We start from the raw sequence: 25,368 nt of genomic DNA, 5'->3' as shown, positions 1-25,368 counted from the left end.
TGGTGCGCCGCACATGGGTGGCTTATGGGAAGCAGGAGTTAAGTCATTTAAACTTCATTTAAAGAAAAGTATTCCAAAATTAACTTTACGTTTGAGGAATTGATAACATTTCTAGCCGGAATAGAAGCTTGTCTGAATTCGCGACCATTAAGTCCATCTAGCGACGACCCTAATGATTTGTCACCCTTGACCCGGTCATTGTCTTATAGGGACATCAATGCTTGCTCCAGCGGGGCCCGATGTTTCAGACACAGACATAAATTTAGTAAATAGGTGGAAAGGACTCAGAGTGATTTCTCAATATTTTTGTAACAGATGGAAGTTAGAATATTTGCATGAACTCCATCGGAGAACCAAATGGAAATACCAAAGAAACAATGTTAAAGAAGGAGATTTAGCAGTGATTATATATATACATATATATATATATATATATATATATATATATATATATATATATATATATATATATATATATATATATATATATATATATAAATAATTGAAATTCTCTTTTTTCAAAATTTACGAAATGAAATGTCCCTACTTTCGACGTTTCTGAAAGTTCTCCTCGTCAGCTTTACAATGTTACCTTCCATATGGATATATACATATATAATTTTTTTCTCTATTTTCAATTTTTTTTCTCTACTTTAAAAATATATACATATATATATATATATATATATATATATATATATATATATATCGAACTTTCAGAAACGTCGAAAGTTGGGACATTTCATTTCGTAAATTTATACACTCCATCTTGTAAAGGAGGGTATATTAACTTTATCATTCCTTAAATATTCGTCGTAGATCCCATAAAGTATATATATTCATAATCAGCATCAAATTCTTAGTCGATTTAACGATGTCCGTCTGCCCGTCTGTCTCTAAAAACGGGTCCCTGTACGTGTGGCAAAACATGCCATGTATAGGTCCACTTTTTGGTATAGCCCCCATATAAAGGTACCTCCCGATATTCGGTATTTTTATTATTTTTACCAAAGTTTTTCACGGATTTGTCTGAAAATTGGTATTTGTTGGTCATAATGGGTCCTAGATCGTGTGGCGAAACATTGCATGTATGGGTCCACGATTTTGTATAGCCCCCATATAATGGTACCTCCCGATATTCGGTAATTTGATGATTTTTGCTACATTTTTTCACGGATTTGTCTGAAAATTGGTATTTCTAGGTCATAATGGGTTCTAGCTCCTTTGGCGAAACATTGCATGTGTAGGTCCACGATTTGGTATAGCCCCCATATAACGGTACCTCCCGATATTCGGTATTTTTATGGTTTTTGCCACATTTCTTCTAATGTTTCCTTTACCCTAAGGTGGAGGGTATTAAAGTTTGGCCCGGCCAAACTTAATGTCTTTTAATCGTTTTATTAACAAGATGTTTATTTACTATTTAAAATTCAATTTATGTATAATCTTTATTGATTTGTTTTAATTTTCAGTGGTTTTGGTTTTTATGTGGCAAATTGAAATTATGTTTATGTGTTGTATAAATATAATAATGAGTGTTATCTTTCTTGTATTTTTTGTGTGAAAATTCATGTAAATTTATATATGTTTTTTTTTTGAAATTTATGTAGTTTTGATGTATGGTTTTCTGTGTAAAAATTATTATCTTTTTTGTAAATTGTGTAATGATTGTTTATGGCTGAACGTTCTTCATGTTGTATATTTGTTGAATAAATATTTTGATGATGTTTGTTGTGTGTTATGTTTGTTGTGTGAAAATGTTCTGTAATTATGTTTGTTAATTTAAATCTTCACTTATTATTGTCTTTAATTTTCACTTGTCACTGGGGAGCACTTTAAACTTTCGCGGGCGCGATTTCAAGACAACCAAATTTGCAAATCAATTTGTTGCTTATTTACTTCCAGTCAGTTAGTGCAACATATATTTAAAAATTTGCCGCAGTGGCCGTTAACTCCAACTGACAGTGGAGATCAAAAGATTACGCACTAGTAAACATTTCTGGGCCCCGAGTGATAAGTGTAAATCTTCAATTCCACTTGCTCCATACAATTTTCGGCAGCTGCCATGTTCCGAATCGGTCCAGCGAACACAATTCCCAGTTGTGTGTTGAACGACAATGTTAATTTGGCAGCAGGCATGTTCCGGTTCAGTCAAGCGGGCATGTTTTTCAATTATTTATTCAAAATAAATGCAACAAGTTGTTTGATTTTTTATTGTTTTGATACTAATTCTGACATTACAAGCCAAACAGGTAGACCTCCATACTTGCAATTTTTTCAAAGTTGGCCTACCTTCTCTTCATTGTACCATGCTCGGTACTACAAATTTTGAAATGGAGATTTTTCAAATATGCATTTAACGCCGACATAACAAAGATGTATCGGCAAATACTTTTAGACGCAAGTCAAACAAAATATCAAAGGATTTTATTCAGAAAATCACCATCAGACCCCATTGAGGATTACGAATTACTAACAGTGACCTTTGGAGTAAATTGCGCGTCGTTTTTGGCATTGAGAACTCTCATTAAGTTAGCAGAAGATGTTAAAGATTCGCATCCTAGAGCAGCGGATATAATATTGAATAATTTTTATGTTGATGATGTACTGGCTGGGGGCCATACATTAGAGGAATCAATCATGGCCAGAAAGAAGTTAGTAGCTGCATTTGACTCAGCTGGATTTACTCTAATGAAATGGGCTTCAAATGAACACAATGTATTCAAAGATATTCCGGAAGAAAATTTACTTCCACTGAATTGGTTAGATATTTCTGAGGATGCTTCCACAAAAACATTGGGGATTCGATGGAATATTTCCGGTGATTTTTTCTCGTTTACGCCACCACAAATGGAAAATTAAGAAATACATACAAAAAGAGGAGTTCTATCAACAATAGCCAAATTTTTTGACCCTTGTGGATGGCTGGCGCCAGTGGTGGTTGTAGCAAAACTTATAATGCAGCAAATCTGGCTGGACAAAATTGATTGGGATGAAACGTTGAAGCCTTTGACCCAAATAAACTGGAAAAATTTCGTGAAAAATAGCCAAAATATAGAAAAACTTAAAGTACCAATATGGATTCAATACATCTTAGACAGTACGGTGGAAATTCATGGCTTTTGTGATGCCTCAGAAAACGCATATGGAGCAGCAATATACATTCGAGTCGAAAATGCTGACAAAAGCGTACATACATTCTTGTTAGCTGCAAAGACTCTGGTAGCTCCGATCAAAAAACTCTCTATTCCTAGACTCGAATTATGTGGCGCAGTTCTGTTGTCCAAACTGGCAGTATCGATAACGAGTAATCTACAAATTTCTCACTATACGACCCAATTTTGGACAGATTCCACGATTGGTTGGCATCGTGAGAGCCAATGGAAGATTGGTACAACTTACTGCCTTAACATACAATGAAGGTAATCCTATAATTATGCCACATGGAGCAATCTTTAGCCAGTTGTTGGTGGACTTTGTTCATAAACTCACTTTGCATAGCGGAAATCAGTTGATGACTCGAATAATAAGGTCCGAATTCTGGATATTTGGATTGAAGTCGCTGGTCAAGAAAACTTTTCGTCACTGTAAAATATGCATTATACATAAAAAAGGACGCAGGAACAAATAACGGCATCACTTCCACCCGAACGAACTTTTCTGTCCAGACCCTTCACAAATACTGGTGTCGATTTTGCGGGACCCTTCAACTTCAAAAGTTATTCTGGAAGAGCTTGTTTTATCACAAAAGGTTATGTGTGTCTTTTTGTATGCTTTGCGACCAAGGTAATACATTTAGAGCCTACAAGCGACCTTTCAACTCAAGCATTTCGTGCCGCGTTTTCAAGATTCGTTAACCGTCTTGTATTTATTCCGACTATGGAACCAATTTCGTTGGAGCTGTCGATTTAATAAAAAGAGATAGAATTGCGCTTATTAAAAGCCTCCAAACAAATACAATTGACAGCAATTTTTACTAAAATCTTAGTTGGGAATTCATCCCACCTGGTGCGCCGCAAATGGGTGGCTTATGGGAAGCAGGAGTTGAGTCATTTAAACTTCATTTAAAGAAAAGTATTCCAAAAATGAACTTTACGTTTGAGGAATTGATAACATTTCTAGCCGGAATAGAAGCTTGTCTCAATTCGCGACCATTAAGTCCATCTAGCGACGACCCTAATGATTTGTCACCCTTGACACCCGGTCATTTTCTTATAGGGACATCAATGCTTGCTCCAGCGGGGCCCGATGTTTCAGACACAGACATAAATTTAGTAAATAGGTGGAAAGGACTCAGAGTGATTTCTCAATATTTTTGTAACAGATGGAAGTTAGAATATTTGCATGAACTCCATCGAAGAACCAAATGGAAATACCCAAAAAACAATGTTGAGGGAGATTTAGCAGTGATTATATATATATATATATATATATATATATATATATATATATATATATATATATATATATATATATATATATATATATATATATATATACTTTCAGAAACGTCGACAAATATCCCTCCTAGATATGGCACAGTGAAATTCCAGCTAACTCGTAAAATTTATATTTAAATCTACTTGTTTTATTATTTTACCTTTGGGATGCCTTTTATACACTCCACCTTGTAAAGGAGGGTATATTAACTTTGTCATTCCGTTTCTAACATCCTTAAATATTCGTCGTAGACCCCATAAAGTATATATATTCATAATCAGCATCAAATTCTTAGTCGCTTTAAACGATGTCCGTCTGTCTGCCTGTCTCTAAAAACGGGTCCCTGTACGTGTTGCAGAACATGCCATGTATAGGTCCACTTTTTGGTATAGCCCCCATATAAAGGTACCTCCCGATATTCGGTATTTTGATTATTTTTGCCACATTTTTTCACGGATTTGTCTGAAAATTGGTATTTGTTGGTCATAATGGGTCCTAGTTCGTGTGGCGAAACATTGTATGTATGGGTCCACGTTTTGGTATAGTCCCCATAGGGAGGGAGGTACCGTTATATGGGGGCTATACCAAATCGTGGACCTACACATGCAATGTTTCACGAAAGGAGCTAGAACCCATTATGACCTAGAAATACCAATTTTCAGACAAATCCGTGAAAAAAATGTGGCAAAAATCATCAAATTACCGAATATCGGGAGGTACCATTATATGGGGGCTATACAAAATCGTGGACCCATACATGCAATGTTTCGCCACCGGAGCTGGAACCCATTATGACCAATAAATACCAATTTTTAGACAAATCCGTGAAAAAATGTGGCTAAAATCATCAAATTACCGAATATCGGGAGGTACCATTATATGGGGGCTATGCCAAAAAGTGGACCTATAATTTTAATGACTCGCCGCACGAACTGGGACCCATTATGATCTACAACTACCAATTTTCAGAGAAATTCGTAAAAAATGTGTCAAAAATCACCAAAATACCGAATATTGGGAGATACCGTTATATGGGGACTATACCAAAACGTGGACCCATACATACAATGTTTCGCCACACGAACTAGGACCCATTATGACCAACAAATACCAATTTTCAGACAAATCCGTGAAAAAATGTGGCAAAAATAATCAAAATACCGAATATCGGGAGGTACCTTTATATGGGGGCTATACCAAAAAGTGGACCTATACATGGCATGTTCTGCCACACGTACAGGGACCCGTTTTTAGAGACAGGCAGACAGACGGACATCGTTAAAGCGACTAAGAATTTGATGCTGATTATGAATATATATACTTTATGGGGTCTACGACGAATATTTAAGGATGTTAGAAACGGAATGACAAAGTTAATATACCCTCCTTTACAAGGTGGAGTGTATAAAAGGCATCCCAAAGGTAAAATAATAAAACAAGTAGATTTAAATATAAATTTTACGAGTTAGCTGGAATTTCACTGTGCCATATCTAGGAGGGATATTTTGTCGACGTTTCTGAAAGTATATATATATATATATATATATATATATATACATATATATATATATATATATATATATATATATATATATATATATATATATATATATATATATATATATATATATATAATCACTGCTAAATCTCCCTCAACATTGTTTTTTGGGTATTCCATTTGGTTCTTCGATGGAGTTCATGCAAATATTCTAACTTCCATCTGTTACAAAAATATCCTAGGGGGAACACGCCTATAGATGTGGAATTAGGGGCGGACACATACAACGCGATTCGCAAAAGTGGGTGTGTGGCGGTTGGATTGACCGAACCGGAACATGCCTGCTGCCGAAAATTAACATTGTCGTTCAACACACAACTGGGAATTGTGTTCGCTGGACAGATTCGGAACATGGCGGCTGCCGAAAATTGTATGGAGCAAGTGGAATTGAAGATTTACACTTATCACTCGGGGCCCAGAAATGTTTACTAGTGCGTAAACTTTTGATCTTCACTGTCAGTTGGAGTTAACGGCCACTGCGGCAAATTTTTAAATATATGTTGCACTAACTGACTGGAAGTAAATAAGCAACAAATTGATTTGCAAATTTGGTTGCCAAGCTGATGCAAATTAGGCATCAACACAGTTCGTCTTGAAATCGTGCCCGCGAAAGTTTAAAGTGCTCCCCAGTGACAAGTTAAAATTAAAGACAATAATAAGTGAAGATTTAAATTAACAAACATAATTACAGAACATTTTCACACAACAAACATAACACACAACAAACATCATCAAAATATTTATTCAACAAATATACAACATGAAGAACGTTCAGCCATAAAAATCATTACACAATTTACAAAAAAGATAATAATTTTTACACAGAAAACCATACATCAAAACTACATAAATTTCAAAAAAAAAAAAAAAACATATATAAATTTACATGAATTTTCACACAAAAAATACAAGAAAGATAACACTCATTATTATATTTAAACAACACATAAACATAATTTCAATTTGCCACATAAAAACCAAAACCACTGAAAATTAAAACAAATCAATAAAGATTGTACATAAATTGAATTTTAAATAGTTTATAAACGTCTTGTTAATAAAACGATTAAAAAACATTAAGTTTAGCCGGGCCAAACTTTTAATACCTCCACCTTAGGGTAAAGGAAACATTAGAAGAAATGTGGCAAAAACCATAAAAATACCGAATATTGGGAGGTACCGTTATATGGGGGCTATACCAAATCGTGGACCTACACATGCAATGTTTCGCGAAAGGAGCTAGAACCCATTATGACCTAGAAATACCAATTTTCAGACAAATCCGTGAAAAAATGTGGCAAAAATCATCAAATTACCGAATATCGGGAGGTACCATTATATGGGGGCTATACAAAATCGTGGACCCATACATGCAATGTTTCGCCACACGAACTAGGACCCATTATGACCAACAAATACCAATTTTCAGACAAATCCGTGAAAAAATGTGGCAAAAATCATCAAATTACCGAATATCGGGAGGTACCATTATATGGGGGCTATACCAAAAAGTGGACCTATAATTTTAATGACTCGCCGCACGAACTGGGACCCATTATGATCTACAACTACCAATTTTCAGAGAAATTCGTAAAAAAAATGTGTCAAAAATCACCAAAATACCGAATATTGGGAGATACCGTTATATGGGGACTATACCAAAACGTGGACCCATACATACAATGTTTCGCCACACGAACTAGGTCCCATTATGACCAACAAATACCAATTTTCAGACAAATCCGTGAAAAAATGTGGCAAAAATAATCAAAATACCGAATATCGGGAGGTACCTTTATATGGGGGCTATACCAAAAAGTGGACCTATACATGGCATGTTCTGCAACACGTACAGGGACCCGTTTTTAGAGACAGGCAGACAGACGGACATCGTTAAAGCGACTAAGAATTTGATGCTGATTATGAATATATATACTTTATGGGGTCTACGGCGAATATTTAAGGATGTTAGAAACGGAATGACAAAGTTAATATACCCTCCTTTACAAGGTGGAGTGTATAAAAGGCATCCCAAAGGTAAAATAATAAAACAAGTAGATTTAAATATAAATTTTACGAGTTAGCTGTAATTTCACTGTGCCATATCTAGGAGGGATATTTTGTCGACGTTCTGAAAGTATATATATATATATATATATATATATATATATATATATATATATATATATATATATATATATATATATATATATATATATATATATATATATATATATATATATATATATATATATATATATATATATATATATATATATATATATATATATATATATATATATATATATATATATATATATATATATATATATATATATATATACTTTCAGAAACGTCGACAAAATATCCCACCTAGATATGGCACAGTGAAATTACAGCTAACTCGTAAAATTTATATTAAATCTACTTGTTTTATTATTTTACCTTGGGATGCCTTTTATACACTCCACCTTGTAAAGGAGGGTATATTAACTTTGTCATTCCGTTTCTAACATCCTTAAATATTCGTCGTAGACCCCATAAAGTATATATATTCATAATCAGCATCAAATTCTATATATATATATATATATATATATATATATATATATATATATATATATATATATATATATATATATACTTTCAGAAACGTCGACAAAAATATCCCTCCTAGATATGGCACAGTGAAATTCCAGCTAACTCGTAAAATTTATATTTAAATCTACTTGTTTTATTATTTTACCTTTGGGATGCCTTTTATACACTCCACCTTGTAAAGGAGGGTATATTAACTTTGTCATTCCGTTTCTAACATCCTTAAATATTCGTCGTAGACCCCATAAAGTATATATATTCATAATCAGCATCAAATTCTATATATATATATATATATATATATATATATATATATATATATATATATATATATATATATATATATATATATATATATATATATATACTTTCAGAAACGTCGACAAAATATCCCTCCTAGATATGGCACAGTGAAATTCCAGCTAACTCGTAAAATTTATATTTAAATCTACTTGTTTATTATTTTACCTTTGGGATGCCTTTTATACACTCCACCTTGTAAAGGAGGGTATATTAACTTTGTCATTCCGTTTCTAACATCCTTAAATATTCGTCGTAGACCCCATAAAGTATATATATTCATAATCAGCATCAAATTCTTAGTCGCTTTAACGATGTCCGTCTGTCTGCCTGTCTCTAAAAACGGGTCCCTGTACGTGTTGCAGAACATGCCATGTATAGGTCCACTTTTTGGTATAGCCCCCATATAAAGGTACCTCCCGATATTCGGTATTTTGATTATTTTTGCCACATTTTTTCACGGATTTGTCTGAAAATTGGTATTTGTTGGTCATAATGGGTCCTAGTTCGTGTGGCGAAACATTGTATGTATGGGTCCACGTTTTGGTATAGTCCCCATATAACGGTATCTCCCAATATTCGGTATTTTGGTGATTTTTGACACATTTTTTTTACGAATTTCTCTGAAAATTGGTAGTTGTAGATCATAATGGGTCCCAGTTCGTGCGGCGAGTCATTAAAATTATAGGTCCACTTTTTGGTATAGCCCCCATATAATGGTACCTCCCGATATTCGGTAATTTGATGATTTTTGCCACATTTTTTCACGGATTTGTCCGAAAATTGGTATTTGTTGGTCATAATGGGTCCTAGTTCGTGTGGCGAAACATTGCATGTATGGGTCCACGATTTTGTATAGCCCCCATATAATGGTACCTCCCGATATTCGGTAATTTGATGATTTTTGCCACATTTTTTCACGGATTTGTCTGAAAATTGGTATTTCTAGGTCATAATGGGTTCTAGCTCCTTTCGCGAAACATTGCATGTGTAGGTCCACGATTTGGTATAGCCCCCATATAACGGTACCTCCCAATATTCGGTATTTTTATGGTTTTTGCCACATTTCTTCTAATGTTTCCTTTACCCTAAGGTGGAGTATTAAAAGTTTGGCCCGGCTAAACTTAATGTTTTTAATCGTTTTATTAACAAGACGTTTATAAACTATTTAAAATTCAATTTATGTACAATCTTTATTGATTTGTTTTAATTTTCAGTCGTTTGGTTTTTATGTGGCAAATTGAAATTATGTTTATGTGTTGTTTAAATATAATAATGAGTGTTATCTTTCTTGTATTTTTTGTGTGAAAATTCATGTAAATTTATATATGTTTTTTTTTTTTTTTTTTTTTGAAATTTATGTAGTTTTGATGTATGGTTTTCTGTGTAAAAATTATTATCTTTTTTGTAAATTGTGTAATGATTTTTTATGGCTGAACGTTCTTCATGTTGTATATTTGTTGAATAAATATTTTGATGATGTTTGTTGTGTGTTATGTTTGTTGTGTGAAAATGTTCTGTAATTATGTTTGTTAATTTAAATCTTCACTTATTATTGTCTTTAATTTTAACTTGTCACTGGGGAGCACTTTAAACTTTCGCGGGCACGATTTCAAGACGAACTGTGTTGATGCCTAATTTGCATCAGCTTGGCAACCAAATTTGCAAATCAATTTGTTGCTTATTTACTTCCAGTCAGTTAGTGCAACATATATTTAAAAATTTGCCGCAGTGGCCGTTAACTCCAACTGACAGTGAAGATCAAAAGTTTACGCACTAGTAAACATTTCTGGGCCCCGAGTGATAAGTGTAAATCTTCAATTCCACTTGCTCCATACAATTTTCGGCAGCCGCCATGTTCCGAATCTGTCCAGCGAACACAATTTCCAGTTGTGTGTTGAACGACAATGTTAATTTTCGGTAGCAGGCATGTTCCGGTTCGGTCAATCCAACCGCCACACACCCACTTTTGCGAATCGCGTTGTATGTGTCCGCCCCTAATTCCACATCTATAGGCGTGTTCCCCCTAGGATATTTTTGTAACAGATGGAAGTTAGAATATTTGCATGAACTCCATCGAAGAACCAAATGGAAATACCCAAAAAACAATGTTGAGGGAGATTTAGCAGTGATTATATATATATATATATATATATATATATATATATATATATATATATATATATATATATATATATATATATATATATATATCTATATGTATATATATATATATATATATATATATATATATATATATGTATATATACTTTCAGAAACGTCGACAAAATATCCCTCCTAGATATGGCACAGTGAAATTCCAGCTAACTCGTAAAATTTATATTTAAATCTACTTGTTTTATTATTTTACCTTTGGGATGCCTTTTATACACTCCACCTTGTAAAGGAGGGTATATTAACTTTGTCATTCCGTTTCTAACATCCTTAAATATTCGTCGTAGACCCCATAAAGTATATATATTCATAATCAGCATCAAATTCTTAGTCGCTTTAACGATGTCCGTCTGTCTGCCTGTCTCTAAAAACGGGTCCCTGTACGTGTGGCAGAACATGCCATGTATAGGTCCACTTTTTGGTATAGCCCCCATATAAAGGTACCTCCCGATATTCGGTATTTTGATTATTTTTGCCACATTTTTTCACGGATTTGTCTGAAAATTGGTATTTGTTGGTCATAATGGGTCCTAGTTCGTGTGGCGAAACATTGTATGTATGGGTCCACGTTTTGGTATAGTCCCCATATAACGGTATCTCCCAATATTCGGTATTTTGGTGATTTTTGACACATTTTTTTACGAATTTCTCTGAAAATTGGTAGTTGTAGATCATAATGGGTCCCAGTTCGTGCGGCGAGTCATTAAAATTACAGGTCCACTTTTTGGTATAGCCCCCATATAATGGTACCTCCCGATATTCGGTAATTTGATGATTTTAGCCACATTTTTTCACGGATTTGTCTAAAAATTGGTATTTATTGGTCATAATGGGTTCCAGCTCCGGTGGCGAAACATTGCATGTATGGGTCCACGATTTTGTATAGCCCCCATATAATGGTACCTCCCGATATTCGGTAATTTGATGATTTTTGCCACATTTTTTCACGGATTTGTCTGAAAATTGGTATTTCTAGGTCATAATGGGTTCTAGCTCCTTTCGCGAAACATTGCATGTGTAGGTCCACGATTTGGTATAGCCCCCATATAACGGTACCTCCCAATATTCGGTATTTTTATGGTTTTTGCCACATTTCTTCTAATGTTTCCTTTACCCTAAGGTGGAGGGTATTAAAAGTTTGGCCCGGCTAAACTTAATGTTTTTAATCGTTTTATTAACAAGACGTTTATAAACTATTTAAAATTCAATTTATGTACAATCTTTATTGATTTGTTTTAATTTTCAGTGGTTTTGGTTTTTATGTGGCAAATTGAAATTATGTTTATGTGTTGTTTAAATATAATAATGAGTGTTATCTTTCTTGTATTTTTTGTGTGAAAATTCATGTAAATTTATATATGTTTTTTTTTTGAAATTTATGTAGTTTTGATGTATGGTTTTCTGTGTAAAAATTATTATCTTTTTGTAAATTGTGTAATGATTTTTTATGGCTGAACGTTCTTCATGTTGTATATTTGTTGAATAAATATTTTGATGATGTTTGTTGTGTGTTATGTTTGTTGTGTGAAAATGTTCTGTAATTATGTTTGTTAATTTAAATCTTCACTTATTATTGTCTTTAATTTTAACTTGTCACTGGGGAGCACTTTAAACTTTCGCGGGCACGATTTCAAGACGAACTGTGTTGATGCCTAATTTGCATCAGCTTGGCAACCAAATTTGCAAATCAATTTGTTGCTTATTTACTTCCAGTCAGTTAGTGCAACATATATTTAAAAATTTGCCGCAGTGGCCGTTAACTCCAACTGACAGTGGAGATCAAAAGTTTACGCACTAGTAAACATTTCTGGGCCCCGAGTGATAAGTGTAAATCTTCAATTCCACTTGCTCCATACAATTTTCGGCAGCCGCCATGTTCCGAATCTGTCCAGCGAACACAATTCCCAGTTGTGTGTTGAACGACAATGTTAATTTTCGGCAGCAGGCATGTTCCGGTTCGGTCAATCCAACCGCCACACACCCACTTTTGCGAATCGCGTTGTATGTGTCCGCCCCTAATTCCACATCTATAGGCGTGTTCCCCCTTAGGATCTGGGCCGGCGATGGCGTAATTAGTGAAGCCCCGAGTGGAGTCTTCCAAATGAGCCTCCGAATAAAGTCGCCTGGGGAGTTTGTCTCTCACCACCGCATTTACCTGCAGAGACCAGCTGCTGCTAATTCTTCTGGGTTGTATAGTGAATGTGGTTTGGCGAAACATTGCATGTGTAGGTCCACGATTTGGTATAGCCCCCATATAACGGTACCTCCCGATATTCGGTATTTTTATGGTTTTTGCCACATTTCTTCTAATATTTCCTTACCCTAAGGTGGAGGGTATTAAAAGTTTGGCCCGGCCAAACTTAATGTTTTTTAATCGTTTTATTAACAAGATGTTTATTTACTATTTAAAATTCAATTTATGTATAATCTTTATTGATTTGTTTTAATTTTCAGTGGTTTTGGTTTTTATGTGGCAAATTGAAATTATGTTTAATAGATGTTGTTTATCTTTCTTGTATTTTTTGTGTGAAAATTCATGTAAATTTATATATGTTTTTTTTTTTCTTTTTTTTTTTAAATTTATGTAGTTTTGATGTATGGTTTTCTGTGTAAAAATTATTATATTTTTTGTAAATTGTGTAATGATTTTTTATGGCTGAACGTTCTTCATGTTGTATATTTGTTGAATAATATTGATGTTTGATGATGTTTGTTGTGTGAAAATGTTCTGTAATTATGTTTGTTAATTTAAATCTTCACTTATTATTGTCTTTAATTTTAACTTGTCACTGGGGAGCACTTTAAACTTTCGCGGGCACGATTTCAAGACGAACTGTGTTGATGCCTAATTTGCATCAGCTTGGCAACCAAATTTGCAAATCAATTTATTGCTTATTTACTTCCAGTCAGTTAGTGCAACATATATTTAAAAATTTGCCGCAGTGGCCGTTAACTCCAACTGACAATGGAGATCAAAAGTTTACGCATTAGTAAACATTTCTGGGCCCCGAGTGATAAGTGTAAATCTTCAATTCCACTTGCTCCATACAATTTTCGGCAGCTGCCATGTTCCGAATCTGTCCAGCGAACACAATTCCCAGCTGTGTGTTGAACGACAATGTTAATTTTCGGCAGCAGGCATGTTCCGGTTCGGTCAATCCAACCGCCACACACCCACTTTTGCGAATCGCGTTGTATGTGTCCGCCCCTAATTCCACATCTATAGGCGTGTTCCCCCTAGGATCTGGGCCGGCGATGGCGTAATTAGTGAAGCCCCGAGTGGAGTCTTCCAAAAGAGCCTCCGAATAAAGTCGCCTGGGGAGTTTGTCTCTCACCACCGCATTTACCTGCAGAGACCAGCTGCTGCTAATTCTTCTGGGTCGTATAGTGAATGTGGTTATGCGTTGCGGTGCTGCATATGCCGCATATGAAATGGTGGTCATAGTTGCCGACTGGCTCATCAGTGCCCGCACCATCACGAACCCTTCCATCCCTTCGGCCATTAATCTGATCATTACGGTGGGCACCAATATCAAATCCCATGCAAAGGCTGGTGCGTTTATAGCTTCCATCTGCTCGTGGCACCTCATCCAGCTGCGATGCCCCGTGCAGGGTCGTATGGTGCCTGCTGTCGCAACGTCTGCAGCCATCAAAACTGGGGCAATCGGGGGCAAGATGGCTCCTTGCCAGACAGTTTCGACAATAACCACGTCTTTCCACCGTCTCATACCTCTGAAACGGGGTCTGTCGCGGGACACAGGGCTCGAGTAAAGGCTGTGGTCTTGTTGGCATAGTCCACAGGAGTACAGCCATTTGCTGGGTCCTCGGTGGCTGGTTGGGACTGCGGGCTGTTGGATTTGGGGTTGGGCGGTTGGGGCTCCGGGCTGAGTTACTGGGAATGCGGCTCCGGTCTTCCATGCGTCAGTCCTGATTCGGTAGATAAGTAGCCATATCTGTAAAAAACAAGAAGCGAGTACTATGTTTTTAGGAGGAAATAAGCGGCTAGTCAGTCGGAGAATAGTTTAATAATTTTGGTAATGGGTCTGCATATATTGCCACCAGAAGTCCGTATATACTACCCGAGTATTTTAATCCGTGCCCTGAAATGATTTTTGAACGCGACCCAACTTCCATTCGTTTGGAGCGAGTCTGTCATTCTTAATCACTACTAAATCTCCCTCTTATATATATATATATATATATATATATATATATATATATATATATATATATATATATATATATTAATTTTTAATTGTTTTAGGGATTTTGAGTAAGAGTAATTATCTATATATATATATATATATATATATATATTTGAAGATGATAGATGAGTTCCGAAATAAAAAATAATTTTTCGAAAATAATATCGTCCCTACGAAATCTATTAAATTAGTGGATGTGGGTGCCGCACGATGACTTAGCTTTCAGGAAACTAAAGATGAATTTTCTTCGACTCCGCTACCCAAAAAAAAAAAAATATGCCACTCGTCTTGCGTAAAGAACTATGGAATTGATTTTAAAATTATTTAAAAATGATCGATGAGTTCCAAAATAAAAAATAAATTTTCGAAAAACATCATCCCTACAACGAATTAGCTTTCCGGAAACTAAAAAAAGAATTTTTTTCGACTCCTCTACTCAAAAATTATTATTCTACCCAAAACGTTAAATTCCAGGTGCGATGCAAGCAAATTTAGTGTAGTTGCAGCTCTTTCGAAAATTATCAGCCTGTGGCATATGTCTTCAAAGCTCTAACAAAATGTTAACAAAAACAAAATCTTATAATTGAAACAGACCATAAAACCCCTCGAGATTATTATTAAAAAGACATTCCACTCCGCTCCACATCGACTATTCTCTTCTAGGTATTGCCATAATCTCCATACGTCGTTTACATGAAAGACACTGAATAAAATTAGCAGATGCTCTCAGCAGATATTGCGAAAATGAACAACATCGTAGAAAATATAAGTACATGCAGTTAAAACCCATACAACGATGTCAATAAAAAACAAGTAAAAAAGCTGTAAGTTCGGCCGGGCCGAACTTTTAATACCCTCCACCAGTTGGTACAAATTTGGCAATTTCCAAAAAAATAAAATAAATAAAATAAAATAAATCCTTTAAAAATTCTGTTAAAATCTTAAAAATACCGAATGTCTATACGACGACGTATACCTGCATAGGCAACTTTTGTCATAAGTTATTACAACATTTAAATGCGAAACTTGAAGAAAAATTTGTTCATAATGTAGCTAAAATCATCAAAATACCGAATATAGGGGGTACCGTTATATGGGGGCTATACGAAGACGTGGACCTGCACAGACAATTTTCTGGCATGGGCTGAAGTATCCATTACGAACTTCAAATGCGAAATTTGAAACAATCCCGGTAAATAATGTCGCTAAAATCATCAAAATACCGAATATCGGGGGGTACGGTATATGGGGCCTATACGAAGACGTGGACCTGCACAGACAATTTTCTGGCATGGGCTGAAGTATCCATTACGAACTTCAAATGCGAAATTTGAAACAATCCCGGTAAATAATGTCGCTAAAATCATCAAAATACCGAATATCGGGGGGTACGGTATATGGGGCCTATACGAAGACGTGGACCTACATGGTCCATTTTCTGTTTCTGCTGCAGTATCTATTACGAACTTCAAATACCAAATTTGGAACGGTTCCGTGAAATAATGTCGCTAAAATCATCAAAATACCGAATATCGGGGGGTACCGTTATATGGGGCCTATACGAAGACGTGGACCTACATGGTCCATTTTCTGTTTTCTGCTGGAGTATCTATTACGAACTTCAAATACCAAATTTGGAACGGTTCCGTTAAATAATGTCGCTAAAATCATCAAAATACCGAATATCGGGGGGTGCGGTATATGGGGGCTATACGAAGACGTGGACCTGCACAGATAATTTTCTGTTAGGCTGTAGTATCCATTACGAACTTCAAATGCCAAATTTGAAACAATTCCGGTGAATAATGTCGCTAAAATCATCAAAATACCGAATATCGAGAGGTACCGCTATATGGGGGCTATATGAAAACTTGGACCTACATGACCCATTTACGAACTTAACCTGCCTACTGGCAAAATATACATGTGTGCAAAATTTTAGCCTTCTATCTCAATTTGTTCGAAAGATAGCGTGATTACAACAGACAGAGAGACAGACAGACGGACAGACAGACAGACACACAGACAGACAGACGGACATGGCTAAATCGTCTTAGAATTTTACGCTGATCAAGAATATATATACTTTGTTGGGTCTGACGTGAGTATTTCGAGGAGTTACAAACGGAATGACAAAATTAATATACCCTCCATAGTATGGTGGAGGGTATAATAAAAGAACACCAACAGGCGATACAAACTTACAAATGCTGATAAAAAATTATGTAGAATGGATGGCCGACATCATAACAAAATTACTACATGAAATTTTAGAAACTTTTGTATGACGATGGCATAATTTAAAATAACTAAATTACGTTACGTTGTTTTATAAAAACAACGATAAAAGGATTAATGCTGACCATTTTGCAAAAAAAAAAAATACTATGGTATACCGAACAAACAAGCCAAAATTGTTATATTAATAGACAAGACACGGTCGACAAAGGGGTTTTTGTTGTAACAGACAAACCAACTTACATGGTTATGCTACTTCGTTCATGTAAATAAAAGCATAACAAGTGGAGAAAAAAATGAAAATGTTTATGAGTGCAGTTGTAAGATTTAGAAGATTTCTCAAAGAATTTTAAAATCTGTTTCTTTTTCAGACGGGACTTGTAATGTTGTCTTTTCAAAATTGTATGTTTTTTCTTTATTTGGGACTGTTATTGTCCTCTTTTACTTATTATTTTTGCCTGAAAACAAGTATGCCAAGTTTGATCGAAATCGGTTCAGATATAGCTATAGCTCCCATATATATTGTTCATCCGATTTAATATTTTTGCACCAAATGGGCAATACAAGTCCGAATTTAAAAGATACAAATGCTTATTTAGTCCTTTTAGCCCTCATATAAGTATATCTTTATCTGATTTCAAATTAATTTTGCACCAAATGGGCAATACAAGTCCGAATTTGAAAGATACGAAGCTTATTTAGTCCTTTGAACTTTAAATTATATTTATAATCATAGCGTGCATGATTGAATTCTCCCATAAAAGTTTTAATTGTTATGTGGAGCTCTACTAAATTAGCAAAGTGGTGTAGGGTTTGCCCCTATAGAGTGCTTGCCCTTTGGATCTTTATATAGGGTTTGCCCCTATAGCGTGCTTTGCCCTTTGGATCTTTATATATGTATGCGTTAAAATCAGACCAGGGGTTCTTGAGTTAAAAGAAACTAATTTGTTCTCTATTTTAATATTTTTAATTGTTTTAGAGATTTTGAAAGAGTAATTCTCTCTCTCTCTCTCTCTATATATATATATATATATATGTATAGATATTATATATATATATATATATATATATATATATATATATGTATATTATATGTATATATATATATATATATATATATATATATATATATATATATCTATATATATATATTAAGATATATATGAGAGCTAAAAGGACTAAATAAGCATTTGTACCTTTACATTCGGACTTGTATTGCCCATTTGGTGCAAAAATAATAAATCGGATGAATAATATATGGGAGCTATAGCTATATCTGAACCGATTTCGATCAAACTTGGCATACTTGTTTTCAGGCAAAAATAATAAGTAAAAGAGGACAATAACAGTCCCAAATAAAGAAAAAACATACAATTTTGAAAAGACAACATTACAAGTCCCGTCTGAAAAAGAAACAGATTTTAAAATTCTTTTGAGAAATCTTCTAAATCTTACAACTGCACTCATAAACATTTTCATTTTTTTTCTCCACTTGTTATGCTTTCATTTTACATGAACGAAGTAGCATAACCATGTAAGTTGGTTTTGTCTGTTACAACAAAAACCCTTTTGTCGACCGTGTCTTGTCTATTAATATAACAATTTTGGCTTGTTTGTTCGGTATACCAAAGTATTTTTTTTTTTTTTTTTTTTTTGTAAAATGGACTTCATTAATCCCTTTATTGTTGTTTTTATAAAACAACGTAACGTAATTTAGTTAATTTAAATTATGCCATCGTCATATGAAAGTTTCTAGAATTTCAAAAAGATTTCATGTAATAATTTTGTTATTGATGTCGGCCATCCATTCTACATAATTTTTATCAGCATTTGTAGGTTTGTATCGCCTGTTGGTGTTCTTTTATTTTTATTGACATCGTTGTATGGGTTTTAACTGCATGTACTTAAATTTGCTACGATGTTGTTGATTTCCGCACTATCTTGCTATTATCAGAGAGAAATCAATACCAAACAACTAATGGCCGTTAGAACAGAAAACGTTGTTATCCATTTGTTCAATTTATAAAACATAAAGTTCACTATTAACATACACATTTAATACTTTGTACCATGGTACAATGATATCAAGGTAGGGCTATGATACCATATGATTTCATTTTTTTTTATTTTCTTGGCTTAATATGTCATCTTTATTTGTTTATGTATGTGTTTTTCTTTTCAATAACAAAAAATTGTTCAGAAAACATTCAAATTCGGATGTTTTCAAAATGTTTATTTCATCGTATGCATCGACAAAATCTAGAGTTTTTGTAGCGAAATAATCCTTTAGAGATATATAGAACCTGGTTTTGAAAAGAAGTGGTGACCTCTCATTCAGTTTTCGCGGTCTTCAATTATTTATTCAAAATAAATGCAACAAGTTGTTTGATTTTGTTATTGTTTTGATACTATTTCTGACATTACAAGCCAAACAGGTAGACCTCTATACTTGCAATTATTTCAAAGTTGACCTACCTTCTCTTCATTGTACCATGCTTTGTACATACTTTTTAGTGCGGTTGAGGCGCTGGGAAAACCTAGCTATGTGCAATAAATATTTTAAAATTACATATTTCCCAGCCGCCATAAAATATGACACGATAATGAGTGAGATAATAAAGGTGACCCACACGCACAGATATCGATGCGCTCAGTAGATGTACAAGACCACCAGCCTGGCACCACCAAGACCACAGGTTGGCACTGTATATTCATTTCGACGGGAGCGATGTATAGCATTACGTTTCCATTCTTCTTTTACGAAGAAGCTAGCCGATGACTTAAGCCAGTAAAAAGTTTTGTCTGTTACAACGAAAATCCCTTCGTCGACCGTGTCTTGTTTTTAATAGAACATTTTTGGCTTGTTTGTTCGGGGTACCATAGTATTTTGTGTTTCAAAATGGTCAGCATTAATCCCTTTATTGCTGTTTTTATAAACAACATAACATAATTTAATTATTTTAAATTATGCCATCGTCATATAAAAGTTTCTAAAATTTCATATAGAAATTTTGTTATTGATGTCGGCCATCCATTCTACATAATTGTTATCAGCATTTGTAAGTTTGTATCGCCTGTTGGTGTTCTTTTATTTTTATGACATCGTTGTATGGGTTTTAACTGCATGTACTTATATTTTCTCCGATGTTGTTCATTTTCGCAATATCTGCTGAGAGCATCTGCTAATTTTATTTCAGTGTCTTTCATGTAAACGACGTATGGAGATTATGGCAATACCTAGAGGAGAATAGTCGATGTGGAGCGGAGTGGAATGACTTTTTAATAATAATCTCGAGGGGTTTTATGGTCTGTTTCAATTATAAGATTTTGTTTTTGTTGACATTTTGTTAGAGCTTTGAAGACATATGCCACAGGCTGATAATTTTCTCTTATTACTGTTTACCGTTTTAAAACTTCTTGGCAATGCCTCTATTTTAATTGCATCTACTTTCATGTCATCGTTTTTGTGCAGATCTCAAATTTGTCGAAATTACATTTTTTGCTTGATTTTTATACCCTTCACCAGAGTATGGAGGGTTATTAATCAAGAAAAAAGTGTATTTTCAGCAAGATTGAGATCTGCAGTGCTAGTGAGATGGCTACAATGCAACTAAAAATAACTGCACAGTCATATCGTTTGTAACATCTCGAAATACACATTTTAGACACCACAAAGTATATATTCTTGATCAGCATAAAATTCTTTGTCTATTTAGAGATGTCCGTCCATCTGTCTGAAGTAGGTTGATAACATTTTACTCATATGTATATTATGTCTGCAGGTTTTTTTAATTGAAAATGGGCCATGTATGTCCACGTTTTGGTATAGCCCTTTTACGGTACCTCCCGATATTCGGTAATTTGATTATTTTAGCGACATAATTCACCGCAATTGTCTCAAATTTGGTATTAAAAGTTCGTAATGAATTCTACAGTCTACGACACAAAATTGTCTGTACTTGTCCACGTCTTCTTAAAGCTCCCATACAACGCTACCTTCCGATGATAGGTATTTGATTATTTTAGCGACATTATTCACCGGAATTGTTTCAAATTTGGTATTAGAAGTTCGTAATGGATACTACAGCCAAAAACAGAAAATTGTCTGTGCCCCCATAAAATGGTACCACCCTATATTTGGTATTTTGATGATTTTAGCGACATTATTCACCGGAATTGTTTCAAATTTGGTATTTGAAGCTCGTAATGTATACTACAAGCTATGACAGAAAATAGTCTGTGCAGGTCCACGTTTTCGTATAGCCCCCTATAACGGCTCCTCCCGATATTTGGTATTTTGATGATTTTAGCGATGTCATTCACTGGAATTGCTTTTAAATTTGGTATTTGAAGTTGGTAATGGATACTACAGCTTACGACAAAAAATTGTCTGTTCAGGTCCACGTTTTGACATAGCCCCACATAATAGTACCTCTCTTTATTCGGCATTTTGGTGATACAGATCCACGTCGTCGTAAAGACCCTAATATAACGGCAACATTCGGTATTTTTAAGATTTTTTCTTTTTTGAAAATTGCCAAATTCGTTCCAACTGGTGGAGGGTATTCAAAGGGCCTTCAAGCGGCCGATGAAACCGTCACACGCTGCCCGACTGTTGCTCTGCGTTGTTTTGGCCCAATCCCGTCGAAGCGCTTGCTTGAGGTGATCGACACTTTGGTATTTTTTTCTGATGTCACGGTCGATTAATTCGAGCGAGAAGCGACCATCGGCTGTTATGGCGGCACACACCATTACCATGGCCGTCGCTTGTGTTCTGGTGGCCAACCGAAGGTGCACATTTCAGCTGACCTCTTTGGCAGGTAAACACGATCATTTCGTTCGTTTACAAACTGCTGGACAACGAATGGTTTCTCATGCGAGAAAACCCAATTTGGAAGTTCACAACATTCGGTTAAGCGAAGCAACTCTTTAGCTCTTTTGAGTCTATTTTCTTTCTGTTGCGGTGTAAGGTCTTGCACTTTTTGGAATTTAAATGGCTTTACCCCGAGCTCATTTTTCAATATTTGCCGAATGGAATATTGCGATATGTTTAGCTCACGAGCAATTTTTCGGCCAATGCGACGCGGGTTTCGGTCAAGTCGCTTCTTTATTTTTCGAACCATTTCTGCTGATGTTGCTGTTTTCTTCCGTCCACTTACTTGACGTCGGGCTACGTACGGGTACGAGACAAAAAAGAAAACCATTTATGTTGTTGTATCCAATTTCTCCATGATGTCGATACGTTATTATCTGTTCTTCGTCGAGGGTTTGGGGTCTTTACAAAGGCTGTTATTGATGGTTCACATTTCATATCTATCCCACTCCTGCGGGGTACTGTTGTTGAGTATGAACTGATGTACAATAGTACAATATTAGCTTACGGTTAGTTATGTTTGTAATTCAATGAGGAGAGGAGAAGTATTAATCCAAATTAAAAATATGTGTTTACTGGAATTATATTTTTTTAAGTTATATCCTGGTTCATGACACCGACAAGCCAACAATCGATACCTAAGCGAGTAGAATTAAGAAGGTAAAGTCATGCAGTCATATGTTTACAATTTTTTGACACATTAACTGTTGTCATTTATGTTTGAGGAAAAATAATACATATTTCAATTTGAGAATATGAGAAAGTTTTCTTTGCATCTTTAGAGTTTTCTTTGCAATAAAAGTGATGCTGGCGGCAATGAATCTTTTTGTATTTGTATCGGAAGAATATATTCGATATATTCCATCTCCACACTAAATCTCGTGTTGTTGAACTATTAGGTTATGCAAAATTTTGAGAAGAATCGGATGTTCCTGTGGATGGTGTGCCAGAAGGATTTGTCCATTCTATGTTTTCTTTATACTTGAAAGAAATATTTCAATTTACGAAATTTATTCAAATTCTTGCTCTTTGTGGGGAGGTACTTGAAGGAGTTATCCGAAAATCCTATTCTCTCACCAGGTCATGTGTTTGTAGATGTATTTCGATGCGTAGATTTTGAAAATAGTTTGTTTCTTATTTCGCATTTTTTGAGTGTTATAATTATTTCAAGTTTTGACCCCTTGTGGGGTACATACCAGATGAATGGACCAATGTATCTAATCTTCACACTAGATCGTTTATTGGTAGAATATTGGGTTTAGGAAAGACAATGTGACTCTTACTTCACATTTTATAAAAGATATTATTCAAAATTGTATCCTTTGTGGAGGAGATACTAGGGGGAGTGGGCAGATATAGCCTTTTTCTGAACGTTATCGTTTGAGAGTTATCGTTCTCACCGGATAAAGGACATGGTTTGATTGACTACAAATTAAATGAGACCATTATTTCTATGAGGTACATTTTGGGCGAATCAATATATATATATATATATATATATATATATATATTATATATATATATATATATATATATATATATATATATATATATATATAATATATATATATATAAGACAATGTGACTCTTACTTCACATTTTATAAAAGATATTATTCAAAATTGTAATCCTTTGTGGGGGAGATACTAGGGGGAGTGGGCAGATATAGCCTTTTTCTGAACGTTATCGTTTGAGAGTTATCGTTCTCACCGGATAAAGGACATGGTTTGATTGACTACAAATTAAATGAGAACATTATTTCTATGAGGTACATTTTGGGCGAATCAATATATATATATATATATATATATATATATAATATATATATATATATATATATATATGTAATATATATAGATATATATATATATATATATATATATATATGATATATATATATATAATATATATATATTATATATATATATATATGTATATATATATATCTATATATATATATATATATATATATATATATATATATATATATATTCCCTCTGAAGTCCGTAAGCTAAAGCTATAACAAATGAAAAAAATCTGGTCCCATTTTACTTATTTATTTATTTAAATTCATTCATGTAATAAAGGCCAAAAAAAATTACATTATAATAAGTTCTGAGCAACTAAATTATTACAAAAAATAATCCATAAATTCATAAAACTAGGAAAAAAATTACATACCACTCATTTATTATGAGCTTGAGTTAGAGTTTGGCCCCCAACCACAACTACAAGAAAAAACAGGCTAGAAATCCCAGATAGCAGTAACACAAATTAATGACTTAGTAGTATTATAAAAATCAGCTAGTATTAAAAAATGCAAGAAGTTTTAATTTGAACACATTATTAGAATGCGAAAATATATATTTATATATATATATATATATATATATATATATATATATATATATATATATATTTTCCAAATTCTAGGAATGATAAGGAATGAGGATTCCTAGTGGCGTGGGAAAAGTCAAATTATCTATATGATTGAATAGGCTTACTGTATTTGATAACCTTGTAAAATAAAAATAATTTTCGAAAATCAATATAGTCATGAGAGGAACATCCTAAAAAATTCTTAACAAAGTCTGAAATATGTCTCCTTCTAGGAACATTATATACAAAAGCAAAAATATGTCATCAGCAAACATAAAGGTATGGCAATCTAGAAAATTAGTGTGTACAGGTAGATCATTCACATAGAGTATAAATAAGAGGGGCCCCAAAACGGAACCCTGTGGAACACCAGAATGAAGAGGCAGAAAATCCGATTGATGGTTATTATAACGAACTGACTGGGTCCTATACTCAGATACGAAAAGATAAGCCTACATGCCGAATCAGAAAATCTATATTCATTCAGAAGTTTGAAAATCAATCGGTTGAAGTTTATGGAATTAAAAGCTTTTGACAGATCAAGCGAAATCAGGACACTAAGTTTGCCATTATTTATATCTTCCCGAATGCTATCATTGAGA

General features: G+C 34.2%; 1 protein-coding gene across 1 annotated transcript; it reads right to left on the bottom strand.

Moving 5' to 3' along the window:
* Nucleotides 1-13,785: 13,785 nt before the first annotated feature.
* On the bottom strand, nucleotides 13,786-22,999 carry LOC131806654 (uncharacterized). The gene is made up of 2 exons (XM_059131193.1): nucleotides 22,674-22,999; nucleotides 13,786-15,024 (listed from the first exon to the last, which is right to left on the bottom strand). The coding sequence occupies exons 1-2, from the start codon at nucleotides 22,716-22,718 to the stop codon at nucleotides 14,059-14,061; spliced, it is 1,011 nt and encodes a 336-aa protein (XP_058987176.1). The 5' UTR covers nucleotides 22,719-22,999; the 3' UTR covers nucleotides 13,786-14,058.
* Between the last annotated feature and the right edge of the window lie 2,369 nt (nucleotides 23,000-25,368).

Source organism: Musca domestica, unplaced genomic scaffold (assembly GCF_030504385.1).
Source record: "Musca domestica strain aabys unplaced genomic scaffold, Musca_domestica.polishedcontigs.V.1.1 80, whole genome shotgun sequence".
In the NCBI taxonomy this organism is placed as follows: domain Eukaryota; kingdom Metazoa; phylum Arthropoda; class Insecta; order Diptera; family Muscidae; genus Musca; species Musca domestica.
Note: the sequence above shows the minus strand (reverse complement) of the source record. Positions and strands in the feature narration are given on the sequence as shown.

Bases quoted from the DNA above. Each gene is read 5' to 3' on its own strand.
- LOC131806654 (XM_059131193.1), bottom strand. From the start codon at position 22,718: ATGGTTTTCTTTTTTGTCTCGTACCCGTACGTAGCCCGACGTCAA. The intron at 15,025-22,673 runs GTAAGTGGACGG...TGTTTTTTACAG, and splicing joins CGTACGTAGCCCGACGTCAA to ATATGGCTACTTATCTACCG.